Genomic DNA, 26,437 nt, shown 5'->3' with positions numbered 1-26,437 from the left:
TAGCAGTTAGGGATTCGTCGGGCTTCTAAATTTTCAATATTGTCTTTTGTGAAATTGAAAATCTTGAATAAAAAAGATATATTTTGGAAAAGCAAATTTGAAATAAATTTTTATATTTTGGAAATAAAATTCTAAAATAGAATTAGAAAATCAAAATTTCATTTTGGAAAAATAATTTTAGAATAAAAAATATATATTTTGGAAAATAAATCTAATAATGTGTTAGGAAAACTTATACCAAATTTCCAAAAAGTGTTTCATAAATTGAAATCTATAAACATATTTTGGAAAAAAAATTCATATAAGCAATGGGTGCATGTCACAATTTATTGGGTTGAGGAAGTAATTGTCTTGGAAATCAGTCAGGTCTCCTTTTACCATTTTCTTTATTGGTATTTCTTTCTTCACTCCTACAGTTTTCTTTCTACACCCCCTACATTCTATGCAATACCTGAATTATCTTTATCTTTAATAGATTTGGATGATTCCGGAATAAAGTTTTTGTAAATAAAAGGTATTTGTAAACAAGATGTGTTTCCAAAATAGGAAATCTGGAAGAAAAAAAATCATTACAAAACATTATTTCTGGAACACATTTTTTTTAATGGTGAATCTGGAAAAAGTCATTTTTAAAAGGAGTAAAATGGTATTTTCTGAAAATTATGAAGTGCATATAAACAATTTTATAAAAACAAGAATGTCAATTCATACGAAGATAAAAAAAATATTAAAGAGTGAGATGATGATATGCACTAAATGTCATTTAATGTTAATGTTTGATTATAGTATAAATTATACAACCTAAAGACCCTTTTTTCACCTTTTATTAAACACATATCATAATCATGAATACAAAAATAAGCATAAAGCAGCAAATTCGGAATTCCTTTAGAATATTAGTTTTATTCCATGATACAAGCTCAAAGTACAATACGATGGATCGATGCTGCGAAAACAGGAATATAGTGTCCAGCATATGATTCACCTGTAATAAAGAAGTCATTTTTTGCATATTGAGGAATGCTCTGCAAAGAAGGCCTGAAGGAAAAAGAAAATACTCCATAAGGAACGTCACATTCAATGAGAGTTGAATGGCTATGATGTGTGGAGACATGGAGAAAGGCAAATAGAAAGTTCACATTGAATTTAACCTATGGTTTTTCGAGAAGATTCTTAAGAGGTTTAGGATGCATGAATCTAAACCTATGGTTTATGATTTACCTTGATTTTGACTTAAGTTGTAAACAATTTGATTTAGTCCCAGTTATTAACAACATGCCAATACACTAGCTGATGTCTGGTATACTACAGGGAAAGAAACCTAAACAAAATAAATGTACAGGGATCAAAACCTAAATTCAGTGAAAACTATGGGGACCAAATCATGATCTTGAGAAATTAGTCATTACAGGGAAATTGAGGTGAATAAAAGGACTAAGTATTTAAACCACAAGATGGTTGGTTAGTCTTGATACTCATTTTTTTGTTTCTTTAAAAACAGTCGGCAATAAAAATTGTATGTCATTCCAATTCAAATATTACTGAACTAACCAACTTACTACATGTATCTAATGAAAATCATATTTGTGGTTTCATCATAATTTCTTCATAACACAAGTAAAAAAAATCAAAAAATTTGCAAGTGTAAAGAATATTGAGCAAGCCGATAAAAAGATATATACCAAAGCTTGTTGTCAAATCAAACATCAATCTGAAATAATTTAAGAAAAATTAAGCAGCAAAACCATTTTGCCACTGTGATCGATCTCTTTATATATTTTTCCATGAAGAAGGTCATTCCACCAACCCTGGAACGTGAAAACTAAGAAGCATCACCACTGAAAGAATGTGCTAAAAGGACAATTCATACCATAGAATCTAGCATAAACTCATGCAAAAATAATATCATCAGAACAGGACAAAGAAACAACTAAAACTGAATCTCATTGATTAATTTACTTTTGTTAAGTTTCATACCTTCAGAAAATAGCCATTGCCATCTTTCCTTTGCAGTAAGTCATTTGCAAACCCTATCTTCTCTGCAAAGTAATGGATAAAAAGTACAATTTATGATATGAAGAACAAATGACAAAATAAATAAAACTAGAAATAGTCAATTGATTATATATAGGAAAAAAATGTTTTATTTTTCATGTGTTATACCACCTTAGCATAGCATATGATTGGAAGTGCTCGTGGACAACAAATTTTATTGTTCACTTAATGCCACAGGAACTATGTTTCTAGATTTTGAATGTCCCTTATTGGAACTATAAAATGGCAAAGACAACAATATCATAATATTTGAAAAGAAGCAAACTAGTTGATCCAAAGCATACAATGACAAACTAACAATAAGATTAAGCAAATAAAAAAAATGAAATTCTAGGGTTTAATCAAATAGAAACTCTATTAATCAATAACAAAAACAAATATTAGAAGCAAAAACTAACAGGTCCTTATAATTCTATATATGAAGGCTTACCTCCTGCAAGAACATTATAATCAGAATTTTCGTCACTGGAACTATCATCCACGAGAAAATTCTCAACAATATCTTCTTTTGCATAATCCTTAGCTTCTTTTGTCAACTGCAAGATACAGGCAAAAGCCAATTTTTCCATCAAATGATAAAACAAGAAAAAACCGTAATTTAAAAATGCCCAAGAAACAATAATATTTTATTTCAGCCCAAAAAGTTTGGAAAGTCATTAAAACAAATAGGCAAATTTGAGAAATTTGAAACATCATCCATTCATTAATATCTAATATTTAATACAATTTTCACCATGCATTTTAAAATGGTACAATGCAAAAATAAACTACTTAAAAAATTATCATTGGGGAGCAATTTGTCTGCAGAAACTTCAGTCCAAAAGAAGCTTGGTGGTGAATCTATAGTTAATAAAAAAGGGAAAACCACATTTGATGTCTAATTTTAACATTCCTAAAATCTTATGAAAGTTAAAAGAACATCTTAATTTCAAATTGATTACAAATGTCCACCACTTAGAGTCTGTGTACACAATAACAATTCTTCAAGTAAAAACATGAAAATTGTGATGCCATTATTATACCATTACATTACATTCAGATCATGTATATCACTTTAAGTATATAAGCAAGCTGACAGATGCAGGTTGTATTTAACAAAGAAATATCAGTTCAAAGCCATTTACACAGCTTTGGATACCAAGTAGAAATTAGCATAATTTTATATTAAAAAGAATATTTAAAATTTTTTAGCTTTCTTACCTCATTTTAAAATAAATAACTGCAGGGAGAGAGCACAAATTTGGAAAATAGCAGCTTAGTTACCTTGAAAGAAAGAGAGTTGGGTGAGAAAGTAAGGCCTTAGAAAAGAGGTGAATAGGAAAAGTTGGAGTGCAGAGAAACTATATTGTGAGCATGAGCATCCACTAGTTCCACTTCCTCCACTGTTTTTCTCAACTCACTTATATCCATTATCTGTAAATGACATTCATTCCAAGCAAATAAAGAATGAAACACCAACCATCCATTTTTAAAGTTACTAGTCTCTTTGGTTTTTCAAGTCAGTTTTTACTTCACTTTGTTTTAGCTATCACCTCTTGGCCAAGATGAATTAGCTGATAATGTTGAGCAATGATCTTACTAGAACCTGGAAGTGAAAATAAGCTGCTCTCAGTAAATTTCAATTCCAATCACATTTTACTAATTTCAAGTTTGAACCTCTTAAATTGCTTGCGAGAAAAAAAAAAAGTGTAGTAGCCTGACAGCATTTGCTCTGAATACTTATCATATAAGAACACCACAAGAAGAAAGTATGAAAAAGAAGCTTACATGCCAATATATCCAAACGGCAACTTTATGAGGCATCAACCAAAAGAAAATTGCATGATCTAACTCTGGGGATGATCTCAGTTTTTTGGCTTTCAGAGTGGCAGTAAAATAGTTTCCATGCTTAGGATGATGAACTGAAATTGATATTGTAAGATTCTCGCCAGGATCACTTGCTTTGATATTCCAACTTCCATGCATGATTATTAATAAACTTATTGTGATTATCTTAAAAATTAAACATGTATTTGAGGTAAACCATGCTATCTATAAAACATTGTAGTAGACATAGGAAAAGTTCATTTATTAGTCCAGCAGAGTCTTCATTACCATCATTTCGATCCAGTTTCATTTTCCCTATCATAGTGAACAGTGGTATATTTACTGTCTATATTCTGAGAATGACAGTATTATATTTGCAACCTGTAGAAAGAGACAAAAAACAGATAGAAGAGATGCCGAAACCGTGTTCTCTGTTCTTATAGACTAATCCAATAAATATAGGAGATAATTTTCCTATTTACATGATATTCCTATAATTACATAGACCCTAATTAAATAAGGAAAACAAATCATAACATATAAAAAAATAATAAATAATAAGAAATCTTCTATTCTAAGATGCTCAAAAAAATATTTTAAGCTATAAAAATGATATCAAATATTTGATATATTTTAACACGTCGAAATTTAAATATATCAGAAGACACTTCTCCACAGAATAGTCATACACTTCAATTTTATACATTAAACAAATAGGTGTACACAATTACAATGGCAATCAAACAATAGATTTAAAAGAGAATGTTATCTTGAACTCATCTCGTGCAAGCCGACAGTTGTTGCGACGATTGAGATCGTTGCGAGGAGGCGTCCTTCAAGTTGGCCATAATGGAGTTGAAAGCAGCAGGAATTGAACTGAAATCAAAATCAAGGAGCTTGACCATCAGACATATCATCCTTCTTTGGCAGGTTTCGTTCGGAAGTGACACTGGCAGAGATCATTTTGGATGATGCATCAGTTGTTTTTTTACTCAACACGATAACATATGAGATGTGTCATGATTTTGGGAATGACTATGGGGTTAATGTCATGATCTCCTTAAACCCCTAATAGACATCCCGATGATGTGAAGACAGAGATCAGCACATACTGCTTAACACATTAGGGAGTAACCAAGATGTTCTCAACCTCTTCACTACGATCAAAAGTAGCGTGGTGCCTAGCTTATGGAAGGATGATCATGTCAGAAATGAAATTGAGAAACATTATATTCATAAATCTTTACCCACTTGGATATCACTTGCCTATAACACCTATTTCAACAACCCTTGGACAATCATTGCCTTTTTTGCTGCATTTCTTGGTCTTGCCCTCACTTTTATCCAAACTTGGTGCGTCATTCACTCACCAAAGTAGCTACCCACTACACTCTAAAAACACTACACTTTATATTTTCTACATCTTACCTAACATTGTACTCGATTCACATTCAAAATTTTCAAAACTACCATTCGCTAGATTTGGAAATATGGAGTGAGAGAGTGCAAACCAAGTTAAGTAAGATAAGGGAAAATTTTACAAACTTTATAAAGTGTAGTGGGTTTGAGAATGTGGTGTGTAGCTACATTGGTGGATAAGGGCACACCAGGTTTAGATATAAGTGATGGCAAGGCCAAGAAATGCAGTGAGAAAGACAATGATTGTCCAAAGGTTGCTGAAATAGGTGTTATAGGCAAGTGATATCCAAGTGAGTAAAGATTTAAGAATATAATGTTTCTCACAGTTTCATTATTGACATGATCATACTTCCACAAACTAGGCACCACATTATGTTTTATGATAGTAAAGAAGTTGAGAACATCTTGGTGTGTGTTAAGCAAAAATCGTGTTAATTTCAGTGTCTTCACATCATCACGAGTGTCTATAAGGGAGTTTAAGAAGGAGATATAATCATACATTTCATAGTCATTCTTAAAATCAAGACAATCTCATATGTTATCATATTGAGTAAAAAAAAGTAAAGTAAAAAAGTAACGGAAGTATCATTCAAAATGATCTCGGACAATGTCAATTCCGAACGAAACCAGTCAAGGAAGAAATATATGACTGATGGCAAAACTGTCTAGATTGATTCAGTTTAATCCTACTACTTTCAACTCCATAGTGCTTGTTTCACTTGTTTTTTTATAGCAAAAGATTTTAACTTTGCTAAATGTTTTATTGACTTTCAGGTTTGATGGCGGCTATCAATCCGAGAGCACGGTCTTATTTTACCAAACTTCTGATGAAGTTGTGAACGAGGATCGTGTTGAAGGTCCTTCAAAGAAAAACAAGAATAGAGATCGAAGTTGCAAGAGATCTCATTCTTCTTCTCGGCATCACCGTATTCATCACAACCTCTTCCTGAGTCAATCTTTGCTACTACTACCAAATCATTGAGATATCATTGAAAAGTATGATGATGCATTTTTGACTGATACTTTTATTGAGCTTTCAAGTCGGACTCTTCTAATTGGAATAGACGCTTTGAATACCAAGCGAGAAACTGAAAAAGAGAATCTTGAAAACAAGATTAATGAGTTGAATGTCGAGAGGTTAAATAATGACGAAGAAAAAGCACAACTTTGCAAGGAAAATCAACTATTGAAAGAAAAAATGTTGGAGTTGTCTACTACAAAAGAAACTGATAAAAGCACCATCCAACGTATGGAGAAAGAAATAGATCGATTAAAGGTGAACGTGTTTGAAGCCGAAAGTTTTATCATAGAACAACATCAACTAGGTTTTGACAAAGCTCTCCAGCAAGCCAAATATTTTTATAAGATCCCTATTGATGAAGGCAACTTTGATGTTGAAAAGATGTTTATAATGGTGAACTGATCCCAGCCACTCAGATTCCAGAAGAGGAAGCCGAAGATGTTAACGTCGTGAGCTGAATGAATATGAGCTCATTTTTTTGTTATAGCTCTCGGTTAGTTTTGAACACCATTATGGCTCTACTAATGTATTAACTTCTGCAGTTAAATATAAACTTTTGGGCTTCATTATTTATTCTTGTTTTTTACCACTAACACTTTATACAACTTGAATTATTCAGCTAAATCAATTAAAAACTGCTTTCGTTCAAACCTCTCGATTCTCATAACTTCTCGAATAATAATGCTTAAAAAGATGTGCTTCATAATGCTTAATAATGTTTTAGGTAAATTCGATAAAAAAAACATTAAAACTCGACTTCATACTTGTTTGATTAAACGTTTAGTTAACATAATTGTTAAAATAATGTTTTATTGGAGGATCTGTTGTTTTGGATTTAAATCACTGGCGCTTGCTTTATTTCGCAACCTTGCGAACAAAACTTTCAACTTAGATTGACAACAATGTTTCATAATTTTAGTTAAACTTCAGTGTTATAATTAAAACATAAATGCTCACATTGGCAACCTTTCAGTTGTATCGAAGTGTAAGCACGCAAATATACAGTGAGAAAGTGATTGTACATATGCACATAGATATAACTCCAAATCGACAGTCTCTACCATGTTTCCTCATTTCATGCAATAGTGTAGCAACACATCCAGCACCTAAAAAAAATTTCAAAACCATACTTGAAAGACATAAAGAATGTCATGTATTATTGGTATTTAGCAAGTGCACATCACAATAGTCATGTTCCAAGTTGAATATAACAGAGGAATGTTGTAGGTGACATCAGTTGTCCCGTAACGGGAAGTCAAATGGATCATGTCACAATAGAATCGTGAATCATGATACTTAAATTGCTACATTCTTAAATAAAGAGTTTCACCTTAATTATAAGCTTGTAGTCATACACAGTCTTGGATACCAGTTTTTATTATGAACCTATATCATATCCAATACTCACTTGTAGGCTTGGTAATTTTTATGATTTAGTTACTTTATTCATTATGCTTTTATATTTCTATAGTATACCCTCTAGCAGTATCAGTATCCTAATTTTGGAGTCAGATTATAATGCTTTTATCTGGTTTCTGTCAACTCCACTGATAAGCTCATTATTTGAAGGTATATGTGGGACTCCAGTACATAAACCAATGCTATTAAATCAGAAATTGAACCAGTGAAGGAACTAACTGAATAACAACCTAATCATGGTTAAACTATGGTCCAACCAAAGCGTGATTATGTTTTGTATAATAAATTAAAGTTTCAAAGCATGTTGAATCAGTTATTTATTTTTTAACAAAAGGAAAATTGTAACTGTAATTTTGTTTGGAAGGAATAGCTAATTCATTCTCCATATAAATAAATCATATAAACTCAAAAAGAATGAACCCTAAAATAACCTAACAATCAGACATCATTTTATTTATGCAATCTCTCAAATGATAATTCATAATTCTGCACTCATCTCAAATGATAACCTCAAATTTACAGTTATATTTCCAGCTTTTGAAGAATGCAAAACATACCATAATCATAATCATATCACCAACATTACATTATTCAAATTATAAACTTACAATGTTCAAATCAATGTACAAAATTCAAAATATTAGCATACAATATTCATATCATAAAATATATTAATAATTAAAATATCTTAATAAATGAATCTTTTAGTACACAAAATTATTACCGTTTAAATATCTATTTCATCTATTATAATTAAGGTTTTTATTTTTCAGTTTTAGTATGAGTGTGTGACTTTAAAGTATTCTGATAGAGAATCTTTTTTTTTATAAATTATTTTTTACCAAAAGTTCTAAATTATTTTCTAATTAATGTTACTCTTTGGTAATTATTTTCTAATTAATGTTACTCTTTGGTAATTATTTTCTAATTAATGTTACTCTTCGGTAATTATATCTTTTAATTTGTTAGTTCATTCTTACTCAACAAGATAAGCACAAGTGTGGCTAAGCCCCTGCAATGGAACATGCAATCTAAGTAGGTAAAAACATTCAAATCCAAAATAAAATCTTTTCACTCTCCAACTTTATTGCAACTAATAACTCTTAAAAGTAATGAATATGAAAAAAAAGAAAGGAATGAACTTAGTGGCACCTTCAAATACTCCTTGTTTAGACCCAACCAGTTCGACATTAGGAATTATTAGATTCTTCTGTCTTGCCTTCCTAAGAAGTTGAGAAAGTACATAAAAAGGAAGGAAAGAAAACAATACAAATTTTATGAGTCACTTATTTTAAGTGATTCTCAACAATGTTAATTAAAAAGTAACTTTGATGCTTACCTTGATGGTTTGGCCTCTGGAAAGTAGAAATAGAATGATGGACATCCTCTTTCTGCACTATATGAACAAGTAATTACTAAGCTAATAAGTTGTAAAGAACGGTAACATCCAAGAACAAAGACGAGATCCATAAACCTTTTCCTACAAAATCATCTTATTTCTTCATATAAAGACTTCTAATACGACAATGTTATATATTTTTCTATGACCAGTAGAGATTCATCACAGAAATGCCTTTAAGTTCAGTTAAATGAAAGCATATTTACCAGTGAGCATCCAAAAAGTTTAAGCAACCTCAGTGAGAAGCAGCTATCTACAATCAAACCGAACTCATTGTCTGTCAACTTTCTGCACCAAGAGTTTGCAAATTTTTTGAATGACTAGCAAGTGATAAGGCTGTATGGTGCCCAACCTGAATTAAACCAAATGAGTCATACAGTCAAAAAATAAAACATTATAAATAAGATTTTGTTCGTCAACACAGCCAAAATGCTAATTGAAAACCAAATAGAATAAACATTAACAACGACCTTAATTCATTAAGTAAATATTAAAGAGTCAGTTCGTTGTCTTCCTCCAATTGGGAGAGATTGTTTCATATTATGCCATAAACCAGAAATATAATAGGCACGACCATTTCACGTCAAGGAACTTTCATATTTTGTTTAAATAATATCATATAAAGTGTTAGTTATATGAAGACAATAATTTGAAGTATCCATTGCATGTTGAAGTGTCTGCTTGAGTAAAATTGTGACCAATCAAAGAATAGATGCAGTTGCATTCTGAACACATAACTGCCTAATTTTTTTAGGTTAAACTGATAATAATAATAATAATGTAATTAATCATTTTACGGGCACATAGGAAGCACTGATTCGGGGGCGGTTATTAAAGTGTGTACTAAGATATGAGCCAATCGAGGGAAAGTCAACAAGGAAATATAGCAACGCACCTTCTTAACATTATTAAGTGCAAGCTCTTTTAAGGACTCTCCAGCAATAAAATGCAGCAATTGCTTCCTCACTAGTGGAAATTTATTCACCGACAAGAATTAATAAGAGATCTCTTTATCAGCATCCCAGTAACACCAATTGTATCATATGCAAAAATGGTGATAATAACAGATCCATAGAAGAATTTTTTCAAATCTCTTGGTGATAAGGAGCGTGTCGATCAGACCCATAATAGAAAATACTCCTGACATTTCAAATGCTACAAAATCATTATCAATTCATGTGATCAAAAGTGTTTAAAAACACCTCTGAAATCTAACTCAAGTCGAGAAAGTATCAGAGCAATATCCAAAACAAATTTGAAATTATAATTATTAATTAACCACTCCTACATAGAATTCATATTACCACAGGAACAAAGATAATCATCTTATTTAAAAGCTGTAACCTCCTACAAAAGAATCTATCTTGCAAAGATAAGACAGATTATAGCAAACTTATAATGAGACAGAAAATATCAGAAACTAGCAAAAGTAATGTGCAAATGTATAAAGAGAAAGAGAAAATAGTAGAAAACAAAAAAGCACCTGAATGGATTATGGCAGAGCTTCAATGTATGGAGTACTCGACAGCTATTTGTAAGATATCCCATGGATAAATCCGTCAAGTTGTCCAAATACACAAGTTTGAGTGCACCCAACCCAGGACAGTGCTCAGCAATGACTTTTATTGATGCATTGGTTAATTTGCTGCACATTAAGAAACATAAATAACAAGAGAGTGAAAAATAATATTTGGTAACGAACAAGGAGATCAGAATTTGAGATTTCCTAGCAAACATAATTCCAAGTTAGAAAGAACTAACAAATTTAAAATAATGGTTGTCATTCTCAAAGAGGGACTAACAGTTAACCAAAAGTCAGAAATAATGATTAATTAATGTCATGGTTATCAAACTCGCGAGTCAACTCGTTGACTCGTCCGAGTTTACGTGTCCAGATACCCTTACCGAGTTAACTCGGTAGTAAACTCGGTTTTAGAGTAAACTTGGCAGACTCGGAATGAACTCGGTGAACTCGTTCAAACTCGCGAGTCTGCTCCGAGTTGACGAGTTCAACTGGGTTTTTGTTTTAACCCAGAACTGTGCATTTAGGGTTCGAGTTTCGTTTTGTTCGAGTTTCGTTTTGATGGTGTTGCGTCTTCTCTGGAGTGCGGAGGTCAAACGTCTTCTCTGAACAAGTGCGGCGGTGGTGGCAATCAAGCGGAGCAGGTCCCACGGTGGTGGTGATTCTGCAGAAGAGGTCGCGCGATTGTGGTGGTTCGTCCGGTCGTGCGGTAGTGGTGGTTCGTCCGATCGTGCGGTTGCGGTGGTTGTGGTGGTTGCAGTGGCAGGTCGACAGTGGTGTTGTTCATCATATAAGATTATTGAGATGGATGGTGTTGGAATTAGGGTTTCTGTAGTGTGATTTAGGAAATTAGGGCTTTTTTTTATTGGACTGCATATTGGGTTTTTCTATTGGGCCGCACTAAACTGGGTTCTTTTATTTAATTGAGGTGCAGATATTTTTTGTTTGCAGTGCTTTCTTTTTTAATTGGAAAAACTTGGAGTAAATATTTTTAAATTTTTTTTTCATTTTACGAGTGGAGTCTACTATACTCGCGAGTTTGATAACCAAGGTTCAATGCGTTTACCTCCTCGACCATCTCCTTTTTCTCTTCCTATTCAACCTTTTTCTGGTATGTCCTGCAATTCTACGCAATAATTTTTTAATTTTGTTATTATTAATTTTTATTATAGATTTTATGTGCAGGATTTTGTAAGTAATTATGAAGGAAAAAATATCAAAGTACCCTAATAGAAAGTGAAATGATTGATGCATGAAAAATTGTATCTTGAGTGTTTGAATTAACTTATTTTCGAATGGTTGGTTTCCATTCAAGGTTTTACTATCACTTTTTCCTAGTAGTAACTATATTGCGTGATAGTAAATTACTATCACTTTTTTCTAGTAGGAAATCTTTTTTGTATTACTATAATTTTCGGCCTGACAAACGATGATTGTCCTTGATTAGTAAACTTAGATTTTGTTTTCTTAAACCCTTTACTTTTTCGTATAAAGACTTAAAGAGGTTTTTTTAAAGATTTTGATAGAAGAATGAAAGAAATACTTTTTTGATGGAGATATCCAAAATTCCCTTTGTATTGAATTGACCAACCTTTGAAATTTAATTCGTGGTCATACCATTCAATAGATGCTGCTGATCGGCTTATAATCGAAGTTTTCGATCACTTCACACACCAGATTCCCACTCGCGCTTTGTTATGACTGTACACGTCAAAAAAATCTCAAAGATTTTATTGGTATGTGCTTGTTTCACTTGTTTTTTTATAGCAGATATTTTAACTTTGCTAAATGTTTTATTAACTTTCAGGTTTGAAGGCGGCTATCAATCCGAGAGCACGGTCTTACTTTACCAAGTTTCTGAATAAAATAAGTGATGTCACTCCTCGGCATGAAGTTGTCGATCCTGCACTTGAAGTAGAAGTTGAACCCATTTCTCGTGATGAAGCGAGTGGAGCTGTGAATGAGGATCGTGCTACAATTCCTTCAAAGAAAAGTCCTTCAAAGAAAAACAAGAAAAGAAATCGAAGTTGCAAGAGATCTCATTCTTCTTCTCAGCAAAGGAGAATCATCACAACTTTTTCTGAATCCATATTTACTCCAAATTTACTACCAAATTTTCAAAATTTGTTCAAACTTCTGTCAATGAATCATCATATAATATGTTGCAAGCGATTGATGCAGCATCAGTTGCCTTAAAGCACTTCAACTTTTACACTTCAACTTTTACACTTCATCCCAAAAAAAAATTAAAGCACTTCAACTTTTACACTTCATCCCAAAAAAAAATTATTTTCTTACAATAGTAGAAGAAGTTTCTTTTACTATTTCGATATCTAGTTGCGCTAAGAATGCAAAGGAGAGATGTGTGAACACGGTTATTCGTATAAAAAATCTCATAATTGCTGTTTGGGAAGTGTTGCTATACTAACGTAAATTTTCCATAAACACTTACTACAAGAAAAAATAAATAAAAAATAACCATTTTTAAAAATTAAAATTAATTTTCAAATAAATTAAAAAAAATCTTAAAGAAACTAATGGGAGAAAGTTTTAAAAATAATAACTTCTGACTTATTCAATTCACTAATCAATACACAATATAATTTGACAAATCTCAAATATAAACTTAACTCTCAATAATTAATGATAATCACACATTTGACTATAATATTCCTTCAACCAAAATGATTTGTTGTTCTTAAGATGTACAAATATTAAAAGATGTAATTGCAAAACAAATAAAGAATGACAAAATAACTAATAAATCAGTATACTCAACTGCTCAAATAATGAGATGCAACTCAAATTCTAATTTTCACAAAAATTGGAAAGACTGAAGAGAATGGCCAGTGGATTACAGCATAAATCAATTTAGTTTGTATGAAGGAAGAGACTCAAGAGAATACTGAATGAAATTATGAATTTATGCTGATTAGTAATTGATGGAAATGATTGTTGAAAAAAAATAATAACTTATATTTGTTTTTATGAAGTTTTCTTTTACATTATATTAACATGTATCTTTAAGATAACCGTTGTAAAAGAAGACAGTACGGTTTAGAAAAATTGATGTTCACATTTTCTTAAACTCTTCTTCTAACCGCAGTTTGGAAGCAGCATGAGACCCAACGATATGATTTGGGGAGCGTATCGCATTACATTGATATAAGATGACTTGTTATTCGTTGTATCTTAGGCTTCAATCCTACTCCTGATCTTAGTAAGGCATTTTTGAGCTGCTCCAACCTCGTTTCTTCCAACCTCGCTTTTTAGTGTTATTAGTTAGAGATTCGTCAAGTGTTCTTAACCGTTAGGGTCTGATGTTACCTTTAATTTATTGTGTTGGTTGAAAATCTTGAATATAAAAAGATACATTTTGGAAAAGCAAATTTGAAATAAATTTTTATATTTTGAAAATAAAATTCTAAAATAGAATTGCAAAATCAAAATTTTATTTTTGAAAAACAATTTTAGAATTAAAAATATATATTTTGGAAAATAAAATCTGATAATGTATTAGGAAAACATTCCAAAATTCCGAAAAGTGTTCCATAAATTTAAATCTAGAAACTGGGGAAAAAAAATCATATAAACATTGGGTGCATGTCACCATTTATAGGGTGTTGGTAGTAATTGTCTTGTTTGTCTTGGAAATCAATGAGGTTTCCTTTTACTATTTTCTTTATGGGTATTTTTTTCTTCACTCCTACATTTTTCTTCTTGCAGCCTTACATTTTACGCAATACCTGAATTATCCTTGATAATTTTTTTTGGATGATTTTGGAATAAAGGTTTTGTAAACAAAAGGTATTTCTGGAATATGAATTTCGTAAGCAAGATGTGTTTACAAAATAAGAAATCTGTAAGACAAAAATCATTCCGAAATATTCTTTCAGGAACACATTTTTTTAATTTCCAAAATGATAAATCTGAAAGAAGTAATTTTTTAACTTCCAAATTGATATTTTCTGAAAATTATGGGGTGCAGGAGGTCATTTGATAGGGTAGCAGGGAGAAACAACCTTATTCTTCATGTGATATCTCTTTATTGCTTCTCATTCTTAATGCACTTCCAACTTAATTATATATTGAAAAACATTTATGTGTAAAATATAAACAATTTTATAAGAATAAGAATGTCAATTCATAAGAAGATAAAAAAATATTAAGGAGTGAGATGACGTTATGCACTAAATATCATTTAATGTTAATGTTTGATTATAGTATAAATTATACAACCTAAAGACCATTTTCACCTTTTATTAGACTCGAAGCATGAATACAAAAATAAGCATCTAAAGCAGCAAATTCGGAATTCCTTTAGAATATTAGTTTCATTCCATGATACAAGCTCATAGTACAATGTCATTTACAAATTATGCGAGTTTGGGAGATGTATAACATTTTGCAAACTTCCCTGCATTATTTCTCATTAATGTTCCCATTTGCAAGAGTAATTAATTAAGTATTAAAAGAGATTACATCTCAGCAACCAATTTTTCCTTTTGAACTCGAGATTCAGCAAGGTTTCCATTAGTCCACTTCTTCAGCATCTCTAATGCAGCCTTGGGCTGGTCCATTGGAACCATGTGACCCGCATCATGGACCTGTTTTAGTTACACAAAATTTTGAACTGAATAAACATTTTCACTGACCAGGCGCAAAGTCAAAAGGGACTTTGATAAATAAATGGCTATTGATAGTTTTCATAGTGCATAGTTGATAAGTTTATGTGGGTGAATAGAGAAAAGAAGACCTTAAGGAAACTCAGAGGTCCATAGCTCTTCAATAATCCGGCTTCTGACCCATCAACAACAAAAGGAACTTCAAGTGAGGTTGTAAATTCTTTCTTACCAGACCATTCCAGGGCGTGAACCCATCTTGAATTACCTACTCATTGCCAAGAAAATGTCCATCAATCCATTAATTGCAAGGCTATAATAGATATGAATATTGAATTTTACAACAGATCTTAAACTCATTGCAAGGTGTTCATCAATCCCTTCATTGCAAAGTTCATCAATTCTTTGCCTTGACAAGAGTAAATACGTACCAAGCCAGTTGCAGATTAGATCATATTCCCCAGCATAAATAAGCAAATTGATTCCATCCTCCAGAAGGGCAGGAATACCAACTTCAAGATTCCTCATCCAATCCACCAACAAGGCCATATAAACTTCAGTGCTACAAGAAACAAAATGAATTTTCCCAACCCCTAGTGAGTCCCGAACAGATTTTTGGTTCAGGAACTTCTCCATGTTTGAAAAATCATAGCAAAGGCTCCCCTCACACTTTTTTCTGATATCATAGTACTGCAGCATAAGTATATTTAGTTGCTGGTAACAGTTATGAATATACCAATACATAGCTTCAAGATCGAAATGACCATAAATATTAGGATGAGTTTCTTTCTCACATGTTAGTAGCATAAATGTTTTTTTTTAACATATTTTACGAAATTCCTCAACTAAGAAACAATTAAGTTGTTATGCAAAAGATTTTTTTGCTTGGAAAATGGTTAATTATCTACTTGCCTACTTGTAGAGAGGGGAATGAATCAATTTAACTAAAGGTGACGAAGTCAGCTGTCAACCACTCCAGAAAAGTTTGTTTACTCACATTTGTGTCTCCGGCATGTAACATGATGTTACTGAATATGAGATTACAAGCTACATATGCAGCCACGCAGGAAGTTTTTCCATTTGTGCCTGAAAGGATTAAAACAAATATTAAGAGGGTAACAGGCAAACCCAGGCTCCAAACAAGTGAAAGCACTGGTTTTCAATGAAAATCAGGCAGTGATCTTGACTTTTACTTCCTGTGAGAATTATCACTTGATCACGACAATAAATACAAAATTGATGTGATCGCTAGAAATCAACAAACTTGTAATCTTACTATACACTTTCATACCTAGAGTTGACCGTGGATTTCATTAGGCTTCCAAATAATTCAGAAATAGGAAATTGTAATAGTAAACTTTATGATGATTATATATTAAAAAATAATATCTTGTGTACATGGCATACACACGTGTATATGTGTATGGGGTTTAATGCATAATATAGCAAATAGTCGGAAAAATAGGACTTTCTAACTAATAGACCACCCAATTTATATATTGAAGAACTATATCAGATACTTTTTATAAAAAAAATACTGCTTCTACTTTATACCAATAATCATAGTAACTGCCCCAAACTCTCAGTTCCTATCATTACCCCCGCAGAAAAATCAGTCATACTAAGGTTCTTCTATCCATTCAATAGAAATGTTGTCAACTCCTCTCTCCCCAGTCTTAGGGTACTAAATGAGGAAATATGCTTCCCTACCAAAATCACAATAATTTACCCAATTTTTATAGTTTAGACTGTCTAATAAAGGTTATCAATGGATATAAATCCAGGTCTTGTAGATGGAGCAAAAGGCCAACTCACGAACAAACCTTAATTGGAACTTTTAAAAAAAAAGTGATATTCTGTTCATTATTTCAAATACGGTTTAATACTGGAAATGATTTGTTGGAGCTTAAAAAATCAATCAAACAAATTCAAACATTTGGTAGTTGGACTCTTCAACCCATCATAGTCCTCACTCATTACATAAATTCGAACGTGACAAGAAATGTAACATTTGTTAAAAAGTAAAAAGCCAAAATGTATATTACCACATAGCTTTATTGCCAATTCACAGGCTGGAACCAGTACTTTGTTGAGGCGGTTACGTGTAGCCTTCTTAATGATTCCCATTTCCAATGCATAATCTGGGTAGGCTTTATACTGAATTGCAGGGTTAGTAAGTCCATTACCAATGGCAAATCCCTGTTCAAACAATAATAGTAAGATAAGAAATTATTCTTTCCCTTCAATTAAATTCTGTCACAGAGGAAGTTAGACCGGTTTATCGCGTGATGTAACAAACCTTCAGGTTTATATGAATTCCTTCTTTAGCTTTGTTGCCTCGATGGATGCGTGTTGCGAAAGCAGGAATATAGTGTCCAGCATAAGATTCACCTGTAATAAAGAAATCATTTTTTGCATATTGAGGATGCTCTGCAAAGAAGGCCTGAAGGAAAAAGAAAATAACTGTCAATACGTTTTTAAGTGTAAAATTAGTTTTGCTATGTCTCTACATATATATCACTCTTACTGCCCTGTATTGTGATACACACACATACGTGTGTAGATATGAACCTGCTCTAAATTTTAGGCATGGCATCCAAAATTCTTTGATTACCTTGGTAATATTTCCTTAAATTTCTTCTCTCCAACTAAATTTGTTTCTTGTGTTAACTATGATGTGTAAAATCAAATTTTAGCATTTGGGAAACTAGGAAACTTATCACAAAATACAAACGAAAGATGTAGTAAGTCAAGAAACTGATAGAGGCAGCCTTGACCAACAAGGCTTCCAAAACTCACTTTCTCAGACAGCAACTTCAAAGAAATCCTTATGGGACTAATGTAAGGAAGAAATCTTGATATAAAGACATTTAGAAATAAAACCTCCATAATGATACTTTGCTCATTGATAAGGTCGACATTGAGGCACACGTGGTAAATCATTTCCCACAGACTTTCTCTACATCAAACATATGCTCTAACGTACTTTATATCACTAATTTATTCCTTTGTTATTGATAGACATGCATAATCATATTCTTATAGAGCGGCCTACTTTGATTGAAGTTAAACCAACTGTTTTCAACCTCTCCTCTGATAGTGCTCCTGGTTCATATAGTTTTTCTAGTGTTTTTTATCAAACTTTTGGGATATCATTCAACATGATCTACTCAATTATGTTTTGGGTTATCAAGAGGGTGGACAGGAATTGAGATCAATAACACAAATAAATGAAGCTTACACGGCTAAGCTTTGTTGTGAATTCATCGAGAGAGATAAGGATTGGTCTAAAATTCTTGCTGCTTTTTGAAACATGATTCTGTGGTAAATTTTGTTATTTCTTCTATATGGGAATGTATAATGAAAATTTATTCTCAAATAAAGGAAAACAACGTTAGGCAGCTTGGTAATGACAGATTGATTAATTTTTGGTCTAACCCAGATTCTGTTGCAAGCATGATGAGTATTGACAGAAGTATACATAATATGCTGATGACAATTGGGTATATCAAGTGTATATTTTAAAATAAGAGAAGGAAGTGTAATTTTAGTATCTATTAATGAAAGGGAATATAGTTTACTCAAATAATAAGTTGCAGGAAATAAGTGAACATAATACGAAAACAATGTAACTAATATTCATATTTCACAACAAACACAAGTACCTGAATAAAGTCATACAGGTCATTGCTGACACCATCTTCATTGTGACGAATGTCGCGCAAATCAGTACTGTAGCTAAAGCCAGTTCCAGTTGGTTGGTCAACATACAAAAGGTTTGATGCCTACAAGATTAGGAACAAATTTTACTTCCCATAAATAATTTTCACATGAAACATACATTTCAGAAGCAGTTTAGGTTATGACAATTAGGTGTCATGTTTACTTTTATCCTCGTCAAGAAATTAGCAGTGAAGACAACCCTCCATGTGAAAACATATTGAAAACCCATATTTTCTTGTACATAATAAATTTAATCTAAAACATAAGCAAATTAAATTGGTTTGCTTCAGTATGACAGTTGAATCCCGTCTCATGCCTGCTTTTCAAGAAGATGTGAAGCATCTTAATAGATCATAATGTACACAATAGAAAACCTTAACAATTAGTAAGTAGTCACTTAAAACACAGAGCCCCCATTATGACACTAACATGACATCAAATAACAACATATCAATGAGTGATTTCAATAACAAACTTGAAGTTATTTTATCAAGAGATATCATTGTTCCTTAATGACAACTCTATCACAATAATGATTCACTATTTTAATAAAACATAGTAGATCAGGTCAAAATGTTTCAAAACACTAAACCCGTTAAAATACAATAAATACACGCTGTTTCCAAGTATTGACAAGGTACATTTATTGCGCATTTATTACCTCACCCAAATTCCTTGTTGACTTGAGAGTCAAGGTGTCTTTGCAGGCACCTTCCCTTCTTTTGGACAAGAAGAGAAGAAGAATATTCCAAGTAATCAAGTGAGGATATTGGCAGAAGAATTCAGAAAGGAAAGAAAAGTTTGGTCTTGTGGGGTCTATTCGGTCTTAGCAAGAACAATTACAAGTATAAATAGTTACAAAATATATTAATTTAAATTTGATTCCTAGATCAATTGAGATTCCTAAATTTGATCATAGAGTCATTCTATGAGGTCTTAATTTAACCTTATGTGTCACGTCACTTTTAAGACCTTTTTGTCATTTTTACTCTAACGGAAGAATCTTATAATAGTCACATTAATTAATGTCTTATTAGGTTGTTGATAGTTTTCAAGATAGAAAATATTATTTTTAGTCTTATAACCCAGTGTCTTAAATTTTATGTTATGTCAGCATACTCTGATAGGAAGATCTTAAACTTATGACCCTGCAATGGAGATGGCATGGCCTAAGGCGAGGGCAGCTGTGTGGAAAGTTGATCCCTCATGAAGCAACATGAATTCATTCAAAATTAGATTTTAGATTGCTTACATTACTTGCATACACACACGCATATATAACATTGATAAAGTGAATGGCATATACCTTGTCCCAGCCATACTCGTTCCAAACAAGAGACAAGTCATCAGCAATTTTGAAAGGACCATTTTCATAAAACAAAGCCAATTCACTGCTACACCCAGGTCCTCCTGTCAACCAAATAACGACAGGATCCTCCTTTGTATTGCGCGATTCGAAGAAGAAGTAGAACATCCTGCAGAACCAACCAAATGCCAGAAACAACTGACATAAATATACTTTTCATTGAAATCTACAATTTACCACATTATTACAGCTCATGAAACAACCGGATAATATGCACAATAAATTTTTAGATGTACAAGGTTACGAAAACTAGTTGGAATTTACAAAACTCATGCAATTATAATTGTCCTTAAGTTGAAAACTTCATATATAATTTTGCAATTTAATATACAATTTGACCCTAAAAGTAGCAACATGTGTTGCTTTGACCCTAGTAAGTGTGCATCTATCCATAATAATCTTCGAAAGTGTCAACATGGTCCAAAGTTTACCCAAACAAGTTTTGAACTTGCTAACAATTTCATACGTCAGCAACGTAACTTGTATAAACAAAAACGCTCAAGGATCAACCCAACACAAGTTATCACTAGATAGAGAGGACTAAATTGCATATTAGCTTACAATTTATAGTGAAATCCATGCTATTTAATAGTAAGAAAACGATTTCACAAACAAGATAATCCACCTCTACACAATAAAATAGAGTGAAATGAAAAGGTCTACTGTTTTACTCTCTTCATCCTTAAGGCATCTTAAAAAATAAATTACTTTCAAATTTCCTTGTTCAATTAATTTTTTTCATTATTTTCTCAAATTAAACTATTTATAATCTTAAATTATTTCCTTTTAAAATTTCCTTGTAAAATTTCCTTTTACATTAAGATTTCATTCTTCTTTCCTAATTTCAACACCCCATTCAAATTCTTTTAAATGAGTTGGTCCGACCCATGTCGATCTGAGTTGACCTAGGCCGATGTCGAGCCGTGTCGGCCCGGACCCATGTCGAGCCGAGCTCGGGTCGTTGCCGAGCCGAGTCTGCCCGGGCCCATGTTGAGTCGAGTCAGCCCAAGCCAATGTCGAGTCAAGTTAGCCCGAGCCCATGTCGAGCTTAGTTGCCCCGAACCAAGGCTAAGTCGGCACCGGGTCCATGTAAAGCCAAATTGACCCAGGCCCAGGTCGAGTTAAGTCGGTCCGGGCACAGGTTGAGTCGTCCCGAGTCGATGTTGAGCCGAGAGGGCCAAAGTCCATGTCAAGTTGAGTCTTCAGGCCCAAATCGAGATGGGTTTAATCTAATTGACAAAGTGGATTTAATCTAATTAACAAAATGAATTTAATCTAATTGACAAAGTGGATTTAATCTAATTAACAAAATGAATTTAATCTAATTGACAAAGTGAATTGAATCTAGATTTAATCTATTTTAAATAGATTTGAAAAAATCCAAATAAATTTGATCTAGTTAATATGAATATGGATTTAAATCCAATCCATTTTATTGGATCTAGATTGTATTTTGAAAAATCCAATCCATGACCACCCCTAAAATTAATATACAATTTAATGACTTGAATAAACGAGTGAAGCACATAACAGGTCCCTGAAAATTGAAGGCACTAGGTGATTGGTCTTTGAATTATTTTTTTTTTTGCATATTAGTCCCTAAAATAATACTTCCTTTAGGCAAACTAGTCCTTTTGTTATTGAGTCTAATAACAAAATTCCAAATCAACAGTCAAGTGTCATGATGCTGAACACCTTTCTCACTCCTAGTTGGCATTCAAGTCCCTAAATAAAATGATAAATAAGCAATTTAGTCCATGATACTACATGTCACTGATAAAATTCAGTTTGTTATACACATGGTCACCCATGTCCTCCAACAATAAAGTGAGAAACCACTTCCAATTGTCCTTGTTCTCTAAATCCACAATTACTTGGGTGCTAAAGGACTTAGTTGGTGTGTGTAAAAAGTATTATGAGGTTGGGGACATGCACTTTGCAATGACAAGGAGAACCATGGAGGATGGTTTACACCTCATTGTGGATGATGCTAACATTATTTTGTTGTTGAATGTTGTCTTGCAAACCCGAGAAAGGAGATTAATGTTTACTTTGATTATAACATGATCCAATACCTGAATTTGTTGAAGAACTTGGCAATGATGAGCCTTATTTAGAAACGATGGTAGAAGATGGCAAGGAATATAGAGGTGATGAAGAAGATAATGAGAAACAAGATGTTGAAGAAGAGAAGAAAATGATAAGGAGCAAGAAGCTATTATAGAAGAAAATGGCAAGAAACAAGAAGTTGATGAGGAAGAACACATGGTAGAGAACAAGATAATGAGGAAGAAGAGATTGAGAAGTTACATGATGAAGGAATGGATGTTGATGGGGAAGAAGGTGGTGGTGATGACTTCGATTTTTATGAATCAACTGAGGACAGTCTATACATGTTACCGCCTCCAATGTGGAAGATACCAAGATATTTAAAGCTATGAGAGAAGCAAGGGAGAGAATAAGGCTAACTGTGGGGAGCAATAAGAGCATGTAGTTGATTATGCTCATGCAGTGTTAAGGAGCAAACCTAGATCAACTCGTGGGATAGACTACATATCCGTACCAGGATTTATGCCTTGGTTTAAAAATTTCAATGTTTGTTCAATTTCTTGCATAAAAGGGTTCAAGAAAGGTTGCAGACTCTTTATTGGTCTAGATGGATGATTCCTCGAGGGTTACTTCGATGGCCAATCGTTGTTTGTTGTGGGACATGATGCTCGGAACCACAATTTTGTGATTCTGTTATATTCTAAAGTTTTAGGATTTAATTAGTAGTTTCTATTATTTATCATTTATCTTTAGTTGGATTTAATTAGTTAGGATTTAATTAGTTAGGATTTAAATCTTTAGTTGGAATTTAATTAGTTAGGATTTAATTAAGTACTTTTATCATTTATCATTAGTTGGGATTTAATTAGTTAGGATTTTATCATTTATCTTTCTAGCATTTATCTTTATCATTTGTAATCTTTAGTACTCTATAAATAGAGTATTGAACTATTATTTGAGATATCAATAATATATGCACTTTGTTTCCGTTTCTCAATTCTCTATCATTGTTCTTGTTCTTGGTATAATCGGAAGCCACCGAAAGGTTCCCTTTGTCCAAAGCCTAATCGTTCTTCGAAATCTCTTACGAGAGGACCTAGACGCTTCTACACACGATCGTTCATATCAGATTCTTTATGCTAGCGTATGATGCAATTGTAGAGAAGAAGGACAATTGAAACTAGTTCTTGACTTTGTTGCAAAGAGGACTAGGTGACATCGTGCACAACAAACATGGAATTTTATCTATGACATGCAATATGTTATGGACTTTGATGTCAACTGGGAGTAAGAAAGGTATCAGCATGACATTAGCAAGTTCGTTTTGCTAAACCATGGTATTGGAACCACCGTTGGGGATGTTGAGCGTGCACAAGGTAGTTTCCTATTTCAACATGGTTTATTTCAAACATTACCACGATTCAAACCCTAGATCACTTGATTAAGAGACATAAGATGCTAACACGTGTAGTAACCAATGTTGGTATTACTAATTTAGTATGATAAATGTTTTACACTGTAGAGGATACATCATTACATTCAAAGCAACATAAACTGTCGTTTTTAGGGATTAAATTTAATATTTTTCTTTTTTATTTGTTTTCTTGAAATTTTATCTAGTTTCGGGAGGAAATTGTTAAATAATGTCATAAAGTGTTAAAATATTAATGCATCCAATAAAATTAATGAAATACTTAAAATTTAAAATATAAAACAACTTCCATTTAATCATAAGCCCTAAATCTTAAACCTTAAATCAATACTCAACATGTACTTGTGTTTAAAAAAAATGAGTTTTCTAAAGCTAATATTTAGTGTAGGTAAATAAAGGTATTTCCGTTAAGCAAATAAATAAAGTCATTTCGACCTTTAATTTAGAATTAAACTATCCCATAAACTTTAGACAAGCAAGAATAGTCAAATTCATTTAGTGGCGAGACCCTTAATAGTTACTGCTACAAATTAAAAAGGGTGATAATACCTTAACACCTACATTTTTTTCAATTCCAATTGCAAAACAAAAATTTTATAATTCTATTTTAAAACTTATTTATATTAATTTTTATTAATAAAATATAATATTTTATTATAAATGAGAGAAAAAACATGGTGTGGCACTTCCTATTGCGTTAGGGAGCTAAGTTGCACGCACAAACTAACATTTTCCCTTTCTTGTAAGAAAAAAATTAAGAGAATACTTATTTGAAGTTAACTAAAATACAGTGTAAAAATATGTAAATATGTTTAAATTTTTCCACTCACCGAATCACGAACTGAAAATTAATTAAAAAACTTAAATAAATATTATCATCTAATCACGCATAATAATATATATAATAAATTTTCTACTTTATTTTAATAACTATTTTAAGTATCATAACTCAATTAACTAATTGATAATGTAAAAATATTGAGTGATGATTTTGTTGTAGTTTTATACTCCAAAAGACAAAATGTCTCGCATTGTCTACTTCACTCTATTTCTTTAAAGTGGGAAGGCCCTAAGGAAGTTTAGGCATGAAATTGAATCTACGCCCTAAGGAAGTTTAGGCATGAAATTGAATCTACTTCGACCTTTCTTTTGTGTTCTTGCTAGTTAGTTATAGCTCTCTTAGCCTCGTAAGTTAGTATGCATTACTTGAGAGTGTAAAATTCATTGACATCAATTATTTCTGAGGTTTTATGAAATTAAACAAACTGTTCCTGTTTTCATCATACTATTACATCAGATTAGCACAATATAATGATGTTCAAATCAAACAACTAAACGAATCGGTGTAACATATGAGAAATATCATATAATAATTTTTAAACAATCAAGGAAGGTTAATTTATGAGTAAGAAGCCTAAAGAATTTATGTAATTTCAAGAAAGTTGTGATTAATGTAATTAACACTTCAACTTATATAAAATTAAACTCTATTTTTATTTACCAAAATTGATGAGTGCATAATTAAAAAAACGGTTGCTAGAATCCCTCAACAGTCAATTTCATCAGATGAATCAAAATTAAAACCATGCAATGCTACTTTTTCATTTACCGGCATTTCCCTGTAAGGCCACATATGTGTAGAACTTAAACAATTAAATTAGGGTTTAATTAAAATCGGGAACTAAATTAAACGTGAAATGGAGTCCACAAGAGACGCACCTTGCGGCATGTGAATGAACAATGGGGTAATAGCCAGCATAGTGACCCAAATCCTCAACCGAAGGCTCGGAATCCGAAGCTACCAGGTTCGGGAACCTGAGGCGCTTCTCGACGATCTTGCGCGGTTGGAGCGAGGAGTTGGCAACGGGAACGACGTTGACGCCGTCGTCGGGGAACAGATTGAGGGCGCTGATGAGCTTCTTGGCTTGCAGCGCCGCCTCATCGGATGGTGATGCGTAAGTTGATGGAGAAAAGAAGAGAAGAAGAAGAAAAGTGCAGAGGATGATTATAGAAGAATATCCCATTTTTCTCGAGCTGCTAAACTGAGTGAACTCACGGTTATGCTATTTCAAGCATCGTTCCATGGTTTTGACTTTTCAAAACATTTCAAAGGGAAAAAAATCTTAGACAATTTCTTCATGCACCATATCAATTTTAAAAAAAATAGAAAAAAAAATCAGAACATAAAATGGAAACCACATTTTGGATAAAAATGATCGGAATTCAAAAACATATTATAAAAAATTAAATCTGGAATATTTTCGAATAAAAGATTTAAGAAGTAATTTTTATCTACAATTTTGAAATAGCCTTTTTATCATTTTGAATAACAAATTGGGTATATGTTAAAATTAATATGCTGTGAAAAATAATAAAACAAGCTTATCTATTGATTGAAATTAATTAATTTGTACATTCTTATGTAAATGTTTTAAATAATCTATAAAAAAAATCTCCAAACACCACGGTTCTTGAGATTTTTATGAGTTTTTTTTTTATTTGTAGGAGAATTATTTTACCCATTATGAGTATGTCTATTTTAGACATGATTGTATTAAAATGCAATTTGTCATTATTTCTTTAAATGAAGACCGTGTTAAAGTT

General features: G+C 32.2%; 2 protein-coding genes and 1 pseudogene across 9 annotated transcripts; 1 reads left to right on the top strand and 2 right to left on the bottom strand.

Annotated features, from left to right (window-relative positions):
• Positions 1 to 864: 864 nt before the first annotated feature.
• Positions 865 to 11,518, bottom strand: LOC137830510 (protein CHROMATIN REMODELING 20-like). 8 transcript variants are annotated; one of them, XR_011084241.1, is made up of 11 exons: positions 10,603 to 11,518; positions 10,015 to 10,259; positions 9,326 to 9,471; positions 9,060 to 9,116; positions 8,873 to 8,943; positions 7,259 to 7,407; positions 4,150 to 6,382; positions 3,823 to 4,009; positions 3,256 to 3,640; positions 2,486 to 2,591; positions 2,008 to 2,039 (listed from the first exon to the last, which is right to left on the bottom strand). XR_011084241.1 is itself a non-coding variant. In XM_068637911.1 (10 exons), the coding sequence occupies exons 3-9, from the start codon at positions 9,333 to 9,335 to the stop codon at positions 1,722 to 1,724; spliced, it is 522 nt and encodes a 173-aa protein (XP_068494012.1). In that variant the 5' UTR covers positions 9,336 to 9,471; positions 10,015 to 10,259; positions 10,603 to 11,514; the 3' UTR covers positions 865 to 1,038; positions 1,683 to 1,721. The 8 variants fall into 8 exon arrangements, 4 of the variants coding, with proteins under 4 accessions (XP_068494012.1, XP_068494013.1, XP_068494014.1 ...); XM_068637911.1 differs by lacking the exons at positions 3,256 to 3,640; positions 4,150 to 6,382; positions 7,259 to 7,407 and adding exons at positions 865 to 1,038; positions 1,683 to 1,808 and having other exon boundaries at positions 1,978 to 2,039; positions 3,823 to 3,956; positions 9,060 to 9,111; positions 10,603 to 11,514; XM_068637913.1 differs by lacking the exons at positions 3,256 to 3,640; positions 7,259 to 7,407 and adding an exon at positions 1,570 to 1,808 and having other exon boundaries at positions 1,978 to 2,039; positions 3,823 to 3,956; positions 4,150 to 4,242; positions 10,603 to 11,516.
• Positions 4,711 to 5,239, top strand: LOC137830512 (uncharacterized; annotated as a pseudogene).
• Positions 11,519 to 14,937: 3,419 nt separating the features above from the next.
• Positions 14,938 to 26,016, bottom strand: LOC137830508 (serine carboxypeptidase-like). The gene is made up of 9 exons (XM_068637908.1): positions 25,553 to 26,016; positions 20,293 to 20,461; positions 18,929 to 19,048; positions 17,563 to 17,706; positions 17,309 to 17,462; positions 16,261 to 16,349; positions 15,695 to 15,953; positions 15,398 to 15,531; positions 14,938 to 15,248 (listed from the first exon to the last, which is right to left on the bottom strand). Exons 1-9 carry the CDS (start codon positions 25,855 to 25,857, stop codon positions 15,120 to 15,122), a joined length of 1,503 nt encoding a protein of 500 aa, XP_068494009.1. The 5' UTR covers positions 25,858 to 26,016; the 3' UTR covers positions 14,938 to 15,119.
• Positions 26,017 to 26,437: the final 421 nt, after the last annotated feature.

This window comes from Phaseolus vulgaris, chromosome 7 (genome assembly GCF_000499845.2).
Source record: "Phaseolus vulgaris cultivar G19833 chromosome 7, P. vulgaris v2.0, whole genome shotgun sequence".
NCBI classification, from domain to species: Eukaryota; Viridiplantae; Streptophyta; class Magnoliopsida; order Fabales; family Fabaceae; genus Phaseolus; species Phaseolus vulgaris.
Note: the sequence above shows the minus strand (reverse complement) of the source record. Positions and strands in the feature narration are given on the sequence as shown.